The sequence below is a fragment of the Salvelinus fontinalis genome, chromosome 9, assembly GCF_029448725.1.
Source record: "Salvelinus fontinalis isolate EN_2023a chromosome 9, ASM2944872v1, whole genome shotgun sequence".
NCBI lineage: Eukaryota > Metazoa > Chordata > Actinopteri > Salmoniformes > Salmonidae > Salvelinus > Salvelinus fontinalis.
This window is the reverse complement of record NC_074673.1, coordinates 26,740,481-26,757,492: the sequence shown is the minus strand read 5'-3', so window position 1 is coordinate 26,757,492 and position 17,012 is coordinate 26,740,481. Positions and strand designations below refer to the sequence as shown.

At 40.9% G+C, this 17,012-nt stretch overlaps 1 protein-coding gene across 1 annotated transcript in view; it reads right to left on the bottom strand.

Annotated features, from left to right (window-relative positions):
• Positions 1-17,012, bottom strand: part of LOC129862357 (neural-cadherin-like) — a 133,473-nt gene that overhangs the window by 10,560 nt on the left and 105,901 nt on the right. Inside the window, exons 29-30 of the mRNA XM_055933906.1 lie at positions 4,192-4,456; positions 2,633-2,822 (exon numbers count right to left, since the gene is read on the bottom strand). Coding sequence (XP_055789881.1) covers positions 2,633-2,822; positions 4,192-4,456 — 455 coding nt within the window. The remainder of the gene's footprint in view (positions 1-2,632; positions 2,823-4,191; positions 4,457-17,012) is intronic.

Here is a 17,012-nt window from a genome sequence, read left to right as displayed (position 1 = left end):
GTACACCCTTAGAAAAAAAGGTACTATGTAGAACCTAAAAGGATTCTTCAGCTGTTCCCATAGGATAAACATTTGAAGAACACTTTTTGGTTCCAGTTAGATCCATTTTGGGTTCTATGTAGAATCCTTTCCACAGAGGGTTCTACTTGGAACCAAAAAGGGCTCTCCTATGGGGACAGCTAAATAACCCTTTTTTCTAAGAGTGTATTGTTTCCGATAGCTATATCTGATACAATGTTGTCGTTTCAGAAATACAGTTGAAGTCGGAAGTTTACATACACTTAGGTCATTAAAACTCGTTTTTCAACCACTCCACAAATTTCTTGTTGAAAACTATCGTTTTGGAAAGTCAGTTAGGACATCCACTTTGTGCATGACACAAGTATATTTTCCAACAATTGTTTACAGACAGATTATTTCACTTATAATTCACTGTATCACAATTCCAGTGGGTCAGAGGTTTACATACACTGAGTTGACTGTGCCTTTAAACAACTTGGAAAATTCCAGAAAATTATGTCATGGCTTTAAAAGCTTCTGATAGGCTAATTAACAACATTTGAGTCAATTGGAGGTGTACCTGTGGATGTATTTCAAGGCCTACCTTCAACTCAATGCCTCTTTGCTTGACATCATGGGAAAATCAAAAGAAATCAGCCAAGACCTCAGAAAAAAATTGTAGACCTCCACAAGTCTGGTTCATCCTTCAGAGCAATTTCCAAATGGCTGAAGTTACCACGTTCATCTGTACAAACAATAGTACGCAAGTATAAACCCCATGGGACCATGCAGCCATCATACCGCTCAGGAAGGAGACACGTTCTGTCTCCTAGAGATGCACGTACTTTGGTGCGAAAAGGGCAACTCAATCCCAGAACAACAGCAAAGGACCTTGTGAAGATGCTGGAGAAAACAGGTACAAAAGTATCTATACCCACAGTAAAACGAGTCCAATGTCGACATAACCTGAAAGGCCGCTCAGCAAGGAAGAAGCCACTGCTCCAAAACCGCCATAAAAAAGCTAGACTACGGCTTGCAACTGCACATGGGGACAAAGATCGTACTTTTTGGAGAAATGTCCTCCTGGTCTAATGAAACAGAAATATAACTGTTTGGTCATAACGACCATCTTTATGTTTGGAGGAAAAAGGGGGAGGCTTGCAAGCCAAAGAACACCATCCCAACTGTGAAGCACGGGGGTGGCAAAATCATGTTGTGAGGGTGCTTTGCTGCAGGAGGAACTGGTGCACTAAACAAAATAGATGGCATCATGAGGACGGAAAATTATGTGGATATATTGAAGCAACATCTCAAGATATTAGTCAGGAAGTTAAAGCTTCCAAATTTGTGGCAAAATGACTTAAGGACCACAAAGTCAAGGTATTGGAGTGGCTATCACAAAGCCCTGACCTCAATCCTATAGAGAATTTGTGGGCTGAACTGAAAAAGTGTGTGCGAGCAAGGAGGCCTACAAACCTGACTCAGTTACAACAGCTCTATGAGGAGGAATGGGCCAAAATTCACCCAACTTATTGTGGGAAGCTTGTGGAAGGCTACCTGAAACGTTTGACCAAAGTTAAATAATTTAAAGGCAATGCTACCAAATACTAATTCAGTGTATGTTAACTTCTGACCCACTGGGAATGTGATGAAAGAAATAAAAGCTGAAATAAATCATTCCCTCTACTATTATTCTGACATTTCACATGCTTAAAATAAAGTGGCAATCCTAACTGACCTAAGACAGGGAATGTTTACTAGGATTAAATGTCAGAAATTGTGGAAAACCAAGTTTAAATGTATTTGGCTAAGGTGTATGTAAACTTCCGACTTCAACTGTATGTATTATTGTAATAAATTAGGACAAGATATACAATTATAGGAAAATAACCTCACATTTTATCATTCTTCATTCTTTTTGGGAAATTATTTGAAATCTACTTTAAGCAAAGCACTCTCAGTAACAGTAGCCTTGTTGTTCCATGTCCTCATTTCTGTCAGTATATTTCTGCCGCTCCTGAAGATGGTCTCTCCAAGCTTAGTACCCTGTGTGGACATCCCATAGTGATGAAAGGCTTTTGAGTAGTTTCACACGCTCTGATTCCAGTCAGTACGACAGGAAACACTGGAGTCCTGGGCTGTTTAAAGACACTGCTGCCGAAACACTCCCTGTCACTATGATAGAACAGGGCTTTATTCAGCTCAGGTTGACACACGGCTAGGATTCTCAAAAGAGCTAGAGAGAATGAGAGAGAAAGAGAAGAGAGAAAGACAAAAGAAGAGTGTCCCTGTCTGAGCTGGTCAAGGTTGTAACGGTCAGGACAGGTCAAAACAGGCCATGCTATAGACTACTAAGCCTTGTCCAGTTGTTCAGCTGCTACATATCTAGTCCAGGTACAACTGACCCGTCTTTGTCTGGGGGGATGTTTTCTGCTTGAAGGGAAGTTAGTGTCTCTTTGTTAAACTGGGACAGTGAGTGGCCAGTGTGGCATAGATCAAGGAGTTGTGGCCTATAACCAATGACCAGGCCCCAGAGTTTTTCCTGAGCATGTGACCTCACCTGGAAAATTGCTGGCCCTCAGTTATAGCCCGGTGTTTTTCCTTACATGATTTCCTGCTGCCATTTATGTACCTGCACTCATGCTTCCTCCAGAGGTCCATGCAGATGAAGGGGGGAGAGCACTGGTGTTTCCTGCAGGCATCTGAGGGGCAGCCTGGGGAGACCCCCTGAGAAGTGACCACCTGGAGCCCCTCAGACCCCACGGAGGGCTGCTTGGCAATGGGCATGGGCCGCCCATTCAGCCTTAGGTCTCGCAGACACCCTGGAGGAAAAACACAGAGAGGGAAAGAGAGATAAGACAGCAATATAAGTGACATTCATACACACCAGGCCTAAGGCAAAAAGCATTTAAGTAAGTTTCATGAAGGGACAGAGACACATGCCCACACAGGAAAAGAAGAACACAGGTATACGCGCACAGGTGCACAGGTGCACAGGCACACAGGCACACAGGCACACAGGCACACAGGCACACACACACACACACACACACACACACACACACACACACACACACACACACAGACACACACACACACACACACGGAGCACAGAGATAGCCCAGGGCTTAGCTGTCAGTGCGAGCCCTCTGTTTTGAAGGATATTTACTCTGTTAGTTTGTCTGGCCATCCTCTGGGAGGGAGAGGCGAAACACATCATTTATACAGAGGGGGTGGGGGTTTCTCCTTACATGGGGCAGGGACAAAAATGTGCAGTATTATAGCTAATCTCATGCTGTTTTAGAGGTCAGGGATTCTTGAAAGATGGGACAATCTCAACTTTTCAAATATTTAACTTAATTTTAACAAAATGTGTAATATATACAGTACCAGTCAAAAGTTTGGATACACCTAGTCATTCCAAAGTTTTTCTTTTTATTATTTTCTATATTGTATAATAATAGTAACTACATGAAAACTATGAAATAACACATGGAATCATGTAGTAACTAAAAAAGTGTTGAACAAATCTAAATATATTTTACATTTCAGATTCTTCAAAGTAGCCACCCTTTGCCTTGATGACAGCTTTGCGCACTCTTGGCAAATCTCGGACACATCTTTTAGGTATCACAGTTTTGATAGAAATATTCTTTAAAGCAACAGAGGGCCATTGCAAGAAATTAAATAAGATTTATTTTTCAGTTAATATCAATGTTTTTGAAGAGTTTGAAAATGTGATCCTTTGCTCTATGCGTGGAAAGTGCATTTACAGGCATAGAGCCGATATAAAAATGTATAATATTCCACTAAATGTACATTTTAAGCTCAAATAATGCAACACAATACAAGTATACAAATAAAGTTTCCGTTCTGGACAAGGATTGTCCTGACTTTCAAGAATCTCTGAGCTAATTTCCTTCTATTCTACACATTTTTTCCATGAGGCTGAGAGAGAATTTTGCAGTTTTAAAGCTAATTTTGTGTAATTATAATTTTTTATTTCATGGCTTATGACATGAAATAAAAGGAGGGCCCCTGAGCCCCCAAAGCTTGTGGGCCCCCAGCCTTGTGGGGGTTGGATGGGTGTGTGCTACGACATTGGAAGTTAGATGGATAGTACAGTATTAGTGGGCTGTACCAGGGGACAGTGCTAATGGTCAGTACCAGATGGCAGTACCAGTACCATACCTAGGAAGCTGCGGTTGTGTCCTGAGGGGAAGGAGTTTCCCAGCATCACCACTGATTGGTCGATGACTATCTCCTGACTCCGCCCAGGAGCGGCCGTGACCTCCCGCCTTCCGCCGCCACCGTCCAATTGAAGGGTGAACTCTTTGCCATGACGATCAAGCTCTACTTCGTGCCATTCTCCATTGTCAAGGCGATGGAAGGGCAGCGTGAGGTTGTAGGGTCTGTCACCCAGGTTGTAAAAGACAGCCAGTAGCCCCTGAAACATCTGAAATATGCAGAATATATCAATCAATTAAAATAATCCAAAATGGCTATAAAAATCACAGAGTTCACCTTTAAAACTTGCAGTTCAAAAATGGCAATGTACAATTAAGAAGGCAATTTTCTATTTTCAATTCAATTAAACCCATTGTATTTAATCATGCTTTACAAAACTGCCACGGACATCAATTAATTTAGTCCAGGGAGAATATCACAGACAACAATTATCCACAGCAGCTAAGGCTGAGCAAACACACTGAGCTGGAAATAGGGCTGAGGGGGGCTGCTGGCTGCTATAACCGCAGTTTGTACATGTCCATCCCCTAATTGGAAACTGTGGAGCAGAGATAATTCAATACTGTGTTTTAATATATGCAGCAATATAGCACAGTTTGTTTTAACTATTGCTCCCTCAGCATTGTCATCAGATCATAATGCCAACATTCTATTCCTCCCCGGCCCCCCTATGGACCAGACCCCCCCCCCCCCGACCCCTCCCGCGAGCAGCCTAAGCAAACAAAAGATAATGAACTCAATCGATCCCAACTTTGAACAGAATCCGACCATACAAACATTTCACTACAAAGGAAAAACTGACAATATTTTATTGAGTAAACCTTTCTATTTGACTTTTAAAACATCATCTAGGTAAATAAATAAAAAGCATCTTAATAAGCGATGAGGGTTATAAGCATTGATTTACACCTTTACACTAACACTCAACAAAATATAGCAACCCTATGGGTTTTAAAAACACGTTGAAGGATGCCATTATGTAGAGATAAAGACACATCAACAGGAAGTAGAAAATGTTTCAGAGACCTTAAACTCGACAGTTCCCGGTAACCTTGTTAATGTCTAGTTATTCATTCAGCATGAGAATCATCCTCCATTTCCACCCATTCTTACCCATCAGAGCAAGCAGGCTGAGGTTCTGAGAAACCGCCATGGCTGAGGTTCTGAGAGACAGCCATGGCTGAGGTTCTGAGAGACAGCCATGTAAATTGGCCTTGTTGTCAGGATCCACACTCAAGTGTCTATCGGAGAGCTCTGATTCTCTCCTAAACAAATGCTTCAGACAGAGTATGCTGCTTTCGCCAGAAAACTAGCGTTTTTAAACAGCTCGCCGACTCAACGCCGACTCAAAGATAAATACATTTTTGTCAAAATGTTATTATAGATATAGCCTTCTTCTGTTCAATGATCTCTACCTATATAGTACTCTAAATACACAAATTCATGTTGTTAAGTTCAAAAGAATACAAGACAAAAATTGCTGACTCCATTCAAACCAATTAGGGTTCGGAACTTTAAAGCCAATTATCTCAGAATCATTATTTTGCAGACAGAACCTTATTGTCCCAAGGTTTTGATATATGGGGCTGGTAGGCAGAGAAGGGTAGAGGGGGGTTGCTGCTACACTGACTCAGATATTCCAAGAAGAGCAATAGCAGTGCTATAGCAGTGAGACTGCATGTTGGTGCTCTCTCTGACACCAGTTGGAGAGATATGTTTGTCACGAGGAAGCAATAGTAGGATAGAGCAGTGGAAACAGCTGACCTGTTTGGGTAGGTGTTCTTGCGTGACAGACGCTAGCTGAGCAGGCTCCTGTCAGGTGCTGTGGACACACTGTCACTCAAAGAGGCCAAAAGCTCCTACAACCCTTGAACCCCAACATCCTATCTCCACAGAAATGGCATTCACACTCAGAAAATGTGTTCTATTTTCCTGGCAAAGCCAGACAGAGAAGAGCCTTATGAAGTAACAGACACTAACGGTAAGATACATTGATTGAAAATGCCTCTCCATGTTTTCCAGTTCAAACAAGGTACACAAATTGTGCAATCCACTGAAATAGCCCTCAGTAATAGCTTGAAGGAGAAAAGACAGAATCGAAATTAAAAAAGAAAATGTAAATCATGGTACTGAAAACAATGGATACACTCTACAAGAAAATGGTTAGGTATGTGAAGGGTCATCAAGTTATAACAGCAATCTACCTCACCAAGCAAAGTGAGAAGAATAAAAGCAACACATTGAAACTGCCCAGCAACACCCGTTGGGGTGGTGTGTCATCATGTTTGACAGTCTCCTGGAGGGGAGAGTCTCTCCAAGAAATGGCCATATCACAGTCTGCTGATATGGACAGCCCCATCAAGAAGATCCTCCTGGATGATCAAATGTATTTATATAGCCCTTCTTACATCAGCTGATATCTCAAAGTGCTGTACAGAAACCCAGCCTAAAACCCCAAACAGCAAGCAATGCAGGTGTAGAAGCACGGTGGCTAGGAAAAACTCCCTAGAAAGGCCAAAACCTAGGAAGAAACCTAGAGAGGAACCAGGCTATGAGGGGTGGCCAGTCCTCTTCTGGCTGTGCCGGGTGGAGATTATAACAGAACATGGCCAAGATGTTCAAATGTTCATAAATGACCAGCATGGTCAAATAATAATAATCACAGTGGTTGTCGAGGGTGCAGCAAGTCAGCACCTCAGGAGTAAATGTCAGTTGGCTTTTCATAGCCGATCATTAAGAGTATCTCTACCGCTCTTGCAGTCTCTAGAGAGTTGAAAACAGCAGGTCTGGGACAGGTAGCACATCCGGTGAACAGGTCAGGGTTCCATAGCCACAGGCAGAGCAGTTGAAACTGGAGCAGCAGCACGACCAGGTGGACTGGGGACAGCAAGGAGTCATCATGCCAGGTAGTCCTGAGGCATGATCCTAGGGCTCAGGTCCTCCGAGAGAGAGAAAGAAAGAGGTATGCTCTCTCTCTGTAGAGAGAGCATACTTAAATTCACACAGGACACCGGATAAGACAGGAGAAGTACTCCAGATATAACAAACTGACCCTAGCCCCCCGACACATAAATTACTGCAGCATAAATACTGGAGGCTGAGACAGGAGAGGTCAGGAGACACTGTGGCCCCACCCGATGATACCCCTGGACAGGGCCAAACAGGAAGGATATAACCCCACCTACTCTGCCAAAGCACAGCCCCCACACCACTAAAGGGATATCTTCAACCACCAACTTACCATCCTGAACGTGTACACCGCCTCGGACAGAGAGGGCAGAGGTACGAACGCCCAATCATTGCCAAATTTGCTTCATTTAAAGATAAAATAATGGTTAAAAGCCTGGGTAAAAGACTTGCTGGGACCAAAATTGGCATGAATGATCAGTTTCCGAAAGAAATTGCAGAACGGCGCAAAGCTCTGTATCCAATTTTCAAAGAAAATAGATTAAAAGCGAAACGAGTAGCTCTCGTCGTGGATAAACTATATATTGATAACCAGTTGTTCAGAGACACAAAGATTACTCCATGGTTATTTTAAAAATTACAAAGTTCTCATAGATGAGGAAAATAAACACAATTCAAGCCCGGTTACTGATTGTAACAATACAATACAAAATATAGCTTTTCTATAAATCTTCACATATAACTAATTGAACACAAGCACTATTTCTACATAGTGAAGATAAAAACTAAGTAAACAGAAGGCACAGTATGTGTGGATGGTGTGGTGTGTGTTTATTTTTATTTGTTATGTTTGGAAAGTTGAGTGAGTGAGTAATGAAATAGTTGCATATCCCAGAGCCAGTGTATTGCTGTGGGCCGGGTATGAGAGGGCTTTCAATGTTGTTCAAATGATGGATATACTTTTATAATGAATTATACGTCTTATTTATTGTCCTATCATGGGGAACTACATTTTTAAAATAAATTATATCTAATTATTTATTATCCTATTTTAATGGTACGGTCCATGGCCCTTTACCCTAGAAACCCACATGAATGGCCCAGATACTAAGGAGAAGTCCCTAACTGTTTTATGTGCATGCTGTAAACGGTCTGTATGCAGCCAAAATGAGGACAGGGACCATGAGCAGCACTGCCCCCTCAAGATTCTGAGCCTGCTTGGCAGGGTTGGTCCTGCAAAGCCAAAGCCCCCTAAAGGGAGAGCATAATAAACAAGGAAATTCTCAAAGCTGCTAATGAGAACCTTGACGACCTTGTACCTAGCCGGTGGGGATTCCGGTGGGGTGCCCCCACCCAGGCAGTGGCAGTGCTGGCAACACTAGCTGCAGTAACCCATGGGGAGGGGGTCACACTCGGACATTCAGAGAGGGGGTATATTATTGTGGCCCTGGTGGCACGAAACCAATCGGAATGCATGGAGATGCTTGGGAACATGGTCAAAATGGATGACCGTATTGTGGGTGTTTCAGGAAGAAGGTGTACATTTGACCTCCATCATCTAGGATGTGACAATGGTAAATAAATCTCTACATTTATGCTCATTTTTTGCGCGGTCTTGCAGGCCTTCTCATGCAGCTGCAACTGCAAGTACATTTGTAAATCATGACCCATCTTGAGTTGGGCTCTGGGATGGTGCAATTGTTGAGAGGGTGAGCTTATGGTTGTGTGGGGGTAAGGGCTGAATGTGTGTGGGTGTATGTGTGTATCCCACAACTGTTGCGAAGGAAGAAGTAAAAGATGTTAGGGACTATAGAGGATGATTCACAGCAATATGTAATAAAAATCGAGGTGAGGGCGATGGAAATGCATTTGGCAATGGATCTGCTTCGGTTCGGTGGATGGTGCTGTGTGCACTTTTCGAAGGATGGATCCCAGTCGGTCCGGGGCTGTGCGATGCGGGGGGTCGGGGGTGGTCTGCCGGGCATTGGGATGACAACCCAACTCGAGATGGGGGCTTTTGGCGGGTGGAATAGTGGGGACCAATTGGAGGTTTGCTTAGTGGAGATGCAAATGTCATGGTACAACTATATAGACACTCAATCAATATGTTACTTTTTAATAGGACGTTTACAAACATATATTTTGATAAAGATAATTGAAAGGTGTGTCTCATTATGGTAAGTGGTGAAATAAGTATAGCCAGTTACAATTGTAATGGCTTAGCAGATAATAAGAAAAGACGATCAGTATTTACCTGGCTAAAAGAGAAGGATTATAATATCTACTGTTTACAGGAAACCCATTCGACAGTTTTAGATGAAGTTTTGTGGAAAAAGAACTGGGTGGGCAAAATATATTTCTCCCATGGGCAAAGAAATTCAAAAGGGGTGATGGTTTTAATTAATAATAACTTTGATCCAAATGTGCAACTTGTCCAAACAGATCCTCAAGGTAGATGGATTATTTTAAATATGTTATTGGACAATAAACACATATGGCTTATTAACCTATACGGTCCGAATAATGATGATCCAAGCTTCTTTGACAATATATATAAGAATGTATCAACTCTACAAGCAACACTAGACTCTATTATTATAGTGGGAGATTTTAATACGGTCTTAAATACCTCTATGGACCGGAAAGGAAATCACACTACAAACTATCACCCTCAGGCACTTAAGGAAATCAGGAATGTCATGGATGTATTGGAATTAGTGGATATATGGAGACTTAAATACCCTGACCTAGTGAGATATACATGGCGGAGGCTTAATCAAGCTAGTCGCCTTGACTACTTTCTTATATCATTCTCTCTGGCACCAAAAGTTAAAAAGTGTTTGATAGGGGACAGAATGCGGTCGGACCATCACATAATTGGCATATATATTACTCTTACAGAATTTCCACGTGGGCGAGGATATTGGAAATTTAATCAAAGCCTACTAGATGATAAATTGTTTAGAACTAGGACATAAGAATTTATAACTGACTTTTTTAGACATAACATAGGTACAGCAGATCCCCATATTGTATGGGACACTTTTAAGTGTGCCTTTAGAGGCCATGCAATTCAGTACTCATCTATAAAACAAAAGCAATTTCGATCAAAAGAGTCCATATTAACAAAGGAAATTGAAGGACTAACAGTACAGTTAGATAACAATAAAAACGGTACCATAGAGGCACAGAATAAGTTAGAGGAAAAACAAAAAGAAATGGAGGAACTTATTCAAGAAAGATCCAGTGTAATATATTACAAAAATAAAGCGAACTGGATGGAATATGGGGAAAAATGCACCAAATTCTTTTTCAATCGTCAATATAGAAATGCTACCAAAAAAAACGTATTAAAACTTGTTACAAATGATGGAGTCACGCATGATTCACCAAATTATATTTTGAAAGAGGAAGTAAAGTACTTTAAGAATATATTTTCGTTTCAGGCTCCTCCATCTCCACTAACTGAAACTAATTGTATGGATTTTTTCCCTAATAATAATGTAAAATTAACATCTGTACAGAAAGACTCATGTGAAGGCCTAATTACAGAGGAGGAACTACTTGATGCAATTGGGTCCTTTAAGGATGGGAAAACTCCAGGACTGGATGGCATACCAGTGGAAGTATACAAACATTTTTTTGATATACTCAAAGGACCATTATTAGCTTGTTTTAACCACTCCTATATAAATGATAGATTATCAGACACGCAACAAGAAGGTGTGATATCATTATTACTGAAACAGGACCCAAGTGGTATATATAAAGATCCAGTCCATTTTAAAAAATGGAGACCTCTTACACTTCAGTGTTGTGATGCAAAAATCCTAGCAAAATGCTTGGCGCATAGAATAAAAAAAGTTTTGTCAGATATTATTCATCCTAATCAGACAGGTTTTTTACATGGACGATACATTGGAGATAATATAAGGCAAGTACTGGAAACAATGGAACACTATGAAATATCGAGGACACCGGGCCTGGTTTTCATAGCTGATTTTGAAAAGGCTTTTGATAAAGTACGACTGGAGTTTATATATAAATGCCTAGAATATTTCAATTTTGGGGAATCTCTTATAAAATGGGTAAAAATTATGTATAGTAACCCTAGGTGTAAAATAGTAAATGATGGCTACATCTCAGAAAGTTTTAAACTATCTAGAGGAGTAAAACAAGGTTGTCCACTATCGGCATATCTATTTATTATTGCCATCGAAATGTTAGCTGTTAAAATTAGATCAAACATTAATATTAAGGGATTAGAAATCCAGGGCCTAAAAACTAAGGTGTCATTGTACGCTGATGATTCATGTTTTCTTTTAAAACCACAACTAGAAACTCTCCACGGCCTCTTAGAGGATCTAGATACATTTGCTATCCTCTCTGGATTAGAACCAAATTATGATAAATGTACCATATTACGTATTGGATCACTAAAAAATACACATTTTACATTGCCATGTAGTTTACCAATTAAATGGTCTGACGGTGATGTGGACATACTCGGTATACAAATCCCAAAAGAAAGAAATGATCTCACTCTAATAAATTTTTATAGAAAGTTAGCAAAAGTAGATAAGATCTTGCTACCATGGAAAGGAAAATACCTGTCTATTTGTGGGAAAATCACCCTGATTAACTCTTTAATCATATCACAGTTTACCTATTTGCTTATGGTTTTGCCTACACCTAGTGATCTGCTTTTTAAATTATATGAACAAAAAATATTCAATTTTATTTGGAACGGCAAGCCAGATAAAATTAAAAGGGCCTATTTATATAACGAATATGAATTCGGAGGGCAGAAATTATTAAATATTAAAGCATTAGACCTCTCACTAAAGGCATCAGTCATACAAAAGTTATACTTAAATCCAAACTGGTTCTCTAGTAGATTGGTACGAATGTCTCATCCTACGTTCAAGAAGGGCCTTTTTCCCTTTATTCAGATTACACCTGCTCACTTTCGGTTGCTTGAAAAGGAAATAATTTCCAAAATATCTTTATTTTTTAAACAAGCCTTAGAAAGTTGGTTGCAATTTCAGTTTAATCCACCTGAAAGGACGGAACAAATAGTACAACAAATCTTGTGGTTAAATTCAAATATAGTAATTGACAAAAAAAATGTATTTATCGAAGAAATGTTTAAAAAAGGTATAATTTTTGTGAATGATATCATAAATAGGACTGGTGGAGTAATGTCACACATGCAGCTAACACAGACATATGGAAATGTCTGCTCTACCCAAAATTACAACCAATTAATTGCGGCATTACCACAAAAATGGAAGAGGCAGGTGGAAGGGGATAAAAGTAAGGAACTTGTATGTCGGCCTTATATTAAAGAACATAAATGGTTAAAGAAAAGTGTGATAAATAAAAACATATACCAATTTCATTTAAGGACCAAAAAACTTACAGCTGTGCCATATAAATTGCAAAATAGTTGGGAAGAGATTTTCGATGTACCCATTCCATGGCACATGGTTTATGAATTGATACGCAAAACAACGCCGGATTCAAAACTTCGAATTTTTCAATTTAAATTATTGTACAAAATTCTTGCAACTAATAGAATGTTATATATATGGGGGATACAATCTTCCCAGCTCTGTAGATTCTGCTGTGAGGAGGTAGAGTCATTAGACCATTTATTTTGGTATTGTCCGCATGTAGCTCGTTTTTGGTCACAGGTCCAGGAATGGTTGAAGAATTGCAACATTTGCGTAGAACTAACGCTACAGATAGCAATACTGGGGGATTTGAAAAGCCATAGTCAATCAATCAATAATATAATAATTATTTTAGCAAAAATGTTTATTTTTAATTTACAATCCGTGGAAGCTATGAGAATAGGAAGATTCAAATCTTTTGTGAAGCATCACAGCACAGTTGAAAAATATATGGCAAATAAAAATCCGAAATGGATGATGTTGGAAGATAGATGGGAAAGGTTGAGTGGAGCTGAAGGGTGGGACTAATAACAAGATAAACAATGTAGGGCATACGGGATCTGTGAAATGTGTATAGGTGCGGAGCTATTGTGAAATAGCACAGTTACAAGTGGAAATCAAACTGGATGGACAACAGAAATAGAGGAAGGACTAAGAACAAACAAGAGAGAATTATTATAAAGTAGACTGTGTCTGTAAAATGTGTATAAGATGTATAAATTGAAGGTAAAAACAGAAATGTTTATCAGTTTACTCCAATTGGGGGATCGGTGGTAGGGTTTGCGGGGAATAATAAGAAAAAAAAAAGATTAAATAATTAAAAAAAAAGAGAAAAAAAGAAAAGAAAAAAAAAAGAAAAAAAAAGAAAGAAAAAAACTTACCATCCTGAGACAAGGCCGAGTATCGCCCACAAAGATCTCCGCCACGGCACAACCCAAGGGGGGGGGGGCGCAAACTCAGACAGGAATATCACGTCAGTGACTCAACCCACTCAAGTGACGCACCCCTCCTAGGGACGGCATGAAAGAGCACCAGTAAGCCAGTGACTCAGCCCCTGTAATAGGGTTAGAGGCTGAGAATCCCAGTGGAGAGAGGGGAACTGGCCAGGCAGAGACAGCAAGGGCGGTTCGTTGCTCCAGAGCCTTTCCGTTCACCTTCACACTCCTGGGCCAGCCTACACTCAATCATATGACCCACTGAAGAGATGAGTCTTCAGTAAAGACTTAAAAGTTGAGACCGAGTCTGCGTCTCTCACATGGGTAGGCAGACCATTCCATAAAAATGGAGCTATATAGGGGAAAGCCCTGCCTCCAGCTGTTTGCTTAGAAATTCTAGGGACAATTAGGAGGCCTGCGTCTTGTGACCGTAGCGTACGTGTAGGTGTGTACGGCAGGACCAAATCGGAAAGATAGGTAGGAGCAAGCCCATGTAATGCTTTGTAGGTTAGCAGTAAAACCTGATGTATTTTGGGAGAGAGTGGTAAAGCAGCCTGAAACTCCTGAAACCTATAGCATTAGCCATTGAACGGATTGAGGGGGACAATTCCATTCTGTCTGATGTTCAGACTCTGCTTGCAGATGTAAGAGAAGAAATCCGTATTTCCCTGCTCACTTCACAGTTGCTCCAAGCAGAGGAAACTGCAGTTCTGAAATACATCAAAAAAGCATGAAGACTTCTTCCTGAAGCCCATGTTGGACCCCAAGTACGCTGGCAAGAGCATCCTGTCTGGTGCAGAGATCAACAAGGCCTATGGTGTCATCACTACCCTATCTCGCCACCTTGGCCTGGATGAGGGCAAGGTACTTGGCAGTCTGGTGAAGTACACTTCCAAGCAAGGGCTTTGGGATGGAGATGCAATTTGGCAGTCGTGCCAACATATCTCATCAGCCACCTGGTGGAAGGGACTTTGTCGATCTGAAGCTCTTTCCCTGTTGCCCCCATCATCCTCCAAATCCCACCTACATCTGCCGCCTCAGAGCGCAACTGGTCCTTATTTGGGAACACATACACCAAAGCATTTAACCTGCTGACCAATCTAAGGGTTGAAAAATTGGGAACCATCCGTGCAAATCTGAGGCTTTTTGAGCCTGACAACAAGCTATCCTCAACAAGGTTGGAAAGTGACAGTGAAGATGAGGCCTCAGAGTCTGATGTTCAAGAGGTGGGCATTAAGGAGGTCCAGGGAGAAGACATGGAAGTCTGAGAGGAAGATAGTCTAGAAACTAAAGCTTTGGTTATCATTTTACAGATGTATGTTGAAAACGTTTTTGGGAGATGCGATGGATCATTGGGAATCATTCAATATTCCCTTTATTTTGTTGTTCAATGAAATCATCCCATGTGAAGAGTCAACTCATTTAATTAAAGTTAAAATCGTAACTAAATCGTTTTTAAAATTTCTATTGGAAGGATTTAATCATTTGCAATTATGTCTACTTATGATAAGGTAAAAGGTTTTTGTTTCTGTCTCCATATGATATGGTAAATATATCCAATGCAATCTACATTTGAATGGTATTAATATTCATTTGCATATATTTCAGTTTGTCACGATCGTGTGGCGGATTTACGGACCAAAATGCAGCAGTTGGAAAATAAGCCATCTTCCTTTATTATACCACGAAGATGAACACGACACAAAAACACTTTAACAAAACAACAAAACGACCGTGAAGCTACAAACGTTGTGCACAAACATACAGGCTACTAACGTTCTTACATAGACAATTACCCACAATCAATGAGAGCCTATGGCTACCCTAAATAAGGCTCCCAATCAGAGACAACCGAAATCAGCTGTCTCTAATTGGGAACTCATTCAGGTAACCATAGACTCTCCTAGATAACTAACCAACATAGACAACTCTAGACATATACACTCAACACAAAACCATCTACTACACCCCATAACCCCTTTACCAAATAAACACCCAAAACCAACAAAACATAAACATTCCCCATGTCACACCCTGACCTAACTAAAATAATAAAGAAAACAAAGAATAATAAGGCCAGGGCGTGACACAGTTAATTCCCATATATATTCCCGTTAATTCCCATATATTCCCCTTAATTCCCATGGAAAGTTTCCACCTCTGAATATTCCCCAAAATGTGCAACCCTAGTCAAGCTCCTCTCAGCTGCCCACTGCACTGAGACTAGGAAACATTGAAACCACCGATAAATCCACTATAATTGAGAATTTCAATAAGCATTTTTCTACGGCTGGCCATGCTTTCCACCTGGCTACTCCTACCCCGGTCAACAGCTCTGCACCCCCCACAGCAACTTGCCCAAGCCTCCCCCATTTCTCCTTCACCCAAATACAGACAGCTGATGTTCTGAAAGAGCTGCAAAATCTGGACCCCTACAAATCAGCTGGGCAAGACAATCTGGACCCTCTCTTTCTAAAGTTATCCGCCGCAATTGTTGCAACCCCTATTACTAGCCTGTTCAACCTCACTGTCTTATCGTCTGAAATCCCCAAAGATTGGAAAGCTGCCGCAGTCATCCCCCTCTTCAAAGATGGAGATACTCTAGACCCAAACTGTTACAGATCTACAGTGGGGCAAAAAAGTATTTAGTCAGCCACCAATTGTGCAAGTTCTCCCACTTAAAAAGATGAGAGAGGCCTGTAATTTTAATCATAGGTACACTTCAACTATGACAAAATGACAAATGACAAAATGAGAAAAAAAATCCAGAAAATCACATTGTAGGATTTTTTATGAATTTATTTGCAAATTATGGTGCAAAATAAGTATTTGGTCAATAACAAAAGTTTATCTCAATACTTTGTTATGTACCCTTTGTTGGCAATGACAGAGGTCAATTGTTTTCTGTAAGTCTTCACAAGGTTTTCACACACTGTTGCTGGTATTTTGGCCCATTCCTCCATGCAGATCTCCTCTAGAGCAGTGATGTTTTGGGGCTGTTGCTGGGCAACACAGACTTTCAACTTCCTCCAAAGATTTTCTATGGAGTTGAGATCTGGAGACTGACTAGGCCACTCCAGGACCTTGAAATGCTTCTTACGAAGCCACTCCTTCGTTGCCCGGGCGGTGTGTTTGGGATCATTGTCATGCTGAAAGACCCAGCCACGTTTCATCTTCAATGCCCTGGACATGTACTGGCTTAAGCAGGGGGACATGTCTGGCACTGCAGGATTTGAGTCCCTGGCGGCGTAGTGTGTTACTGATGGTAGGCTTTGTTACTTTGGTCCCAGCTCTCTGCAGGTCATTCACTAGGTCCCCCCGTGTGGTTCTGGGATTTTTGCTCACCGTTCTTGTGATCATTTTGACCCCACGGGGTGAGATCTTGCGTGGAGCCCCAGATCGAGGGAGATTATCAGTGGTCTTGTATGTCTTCCATTTCCTAATAATTGCTCCCACAGTTGATTTC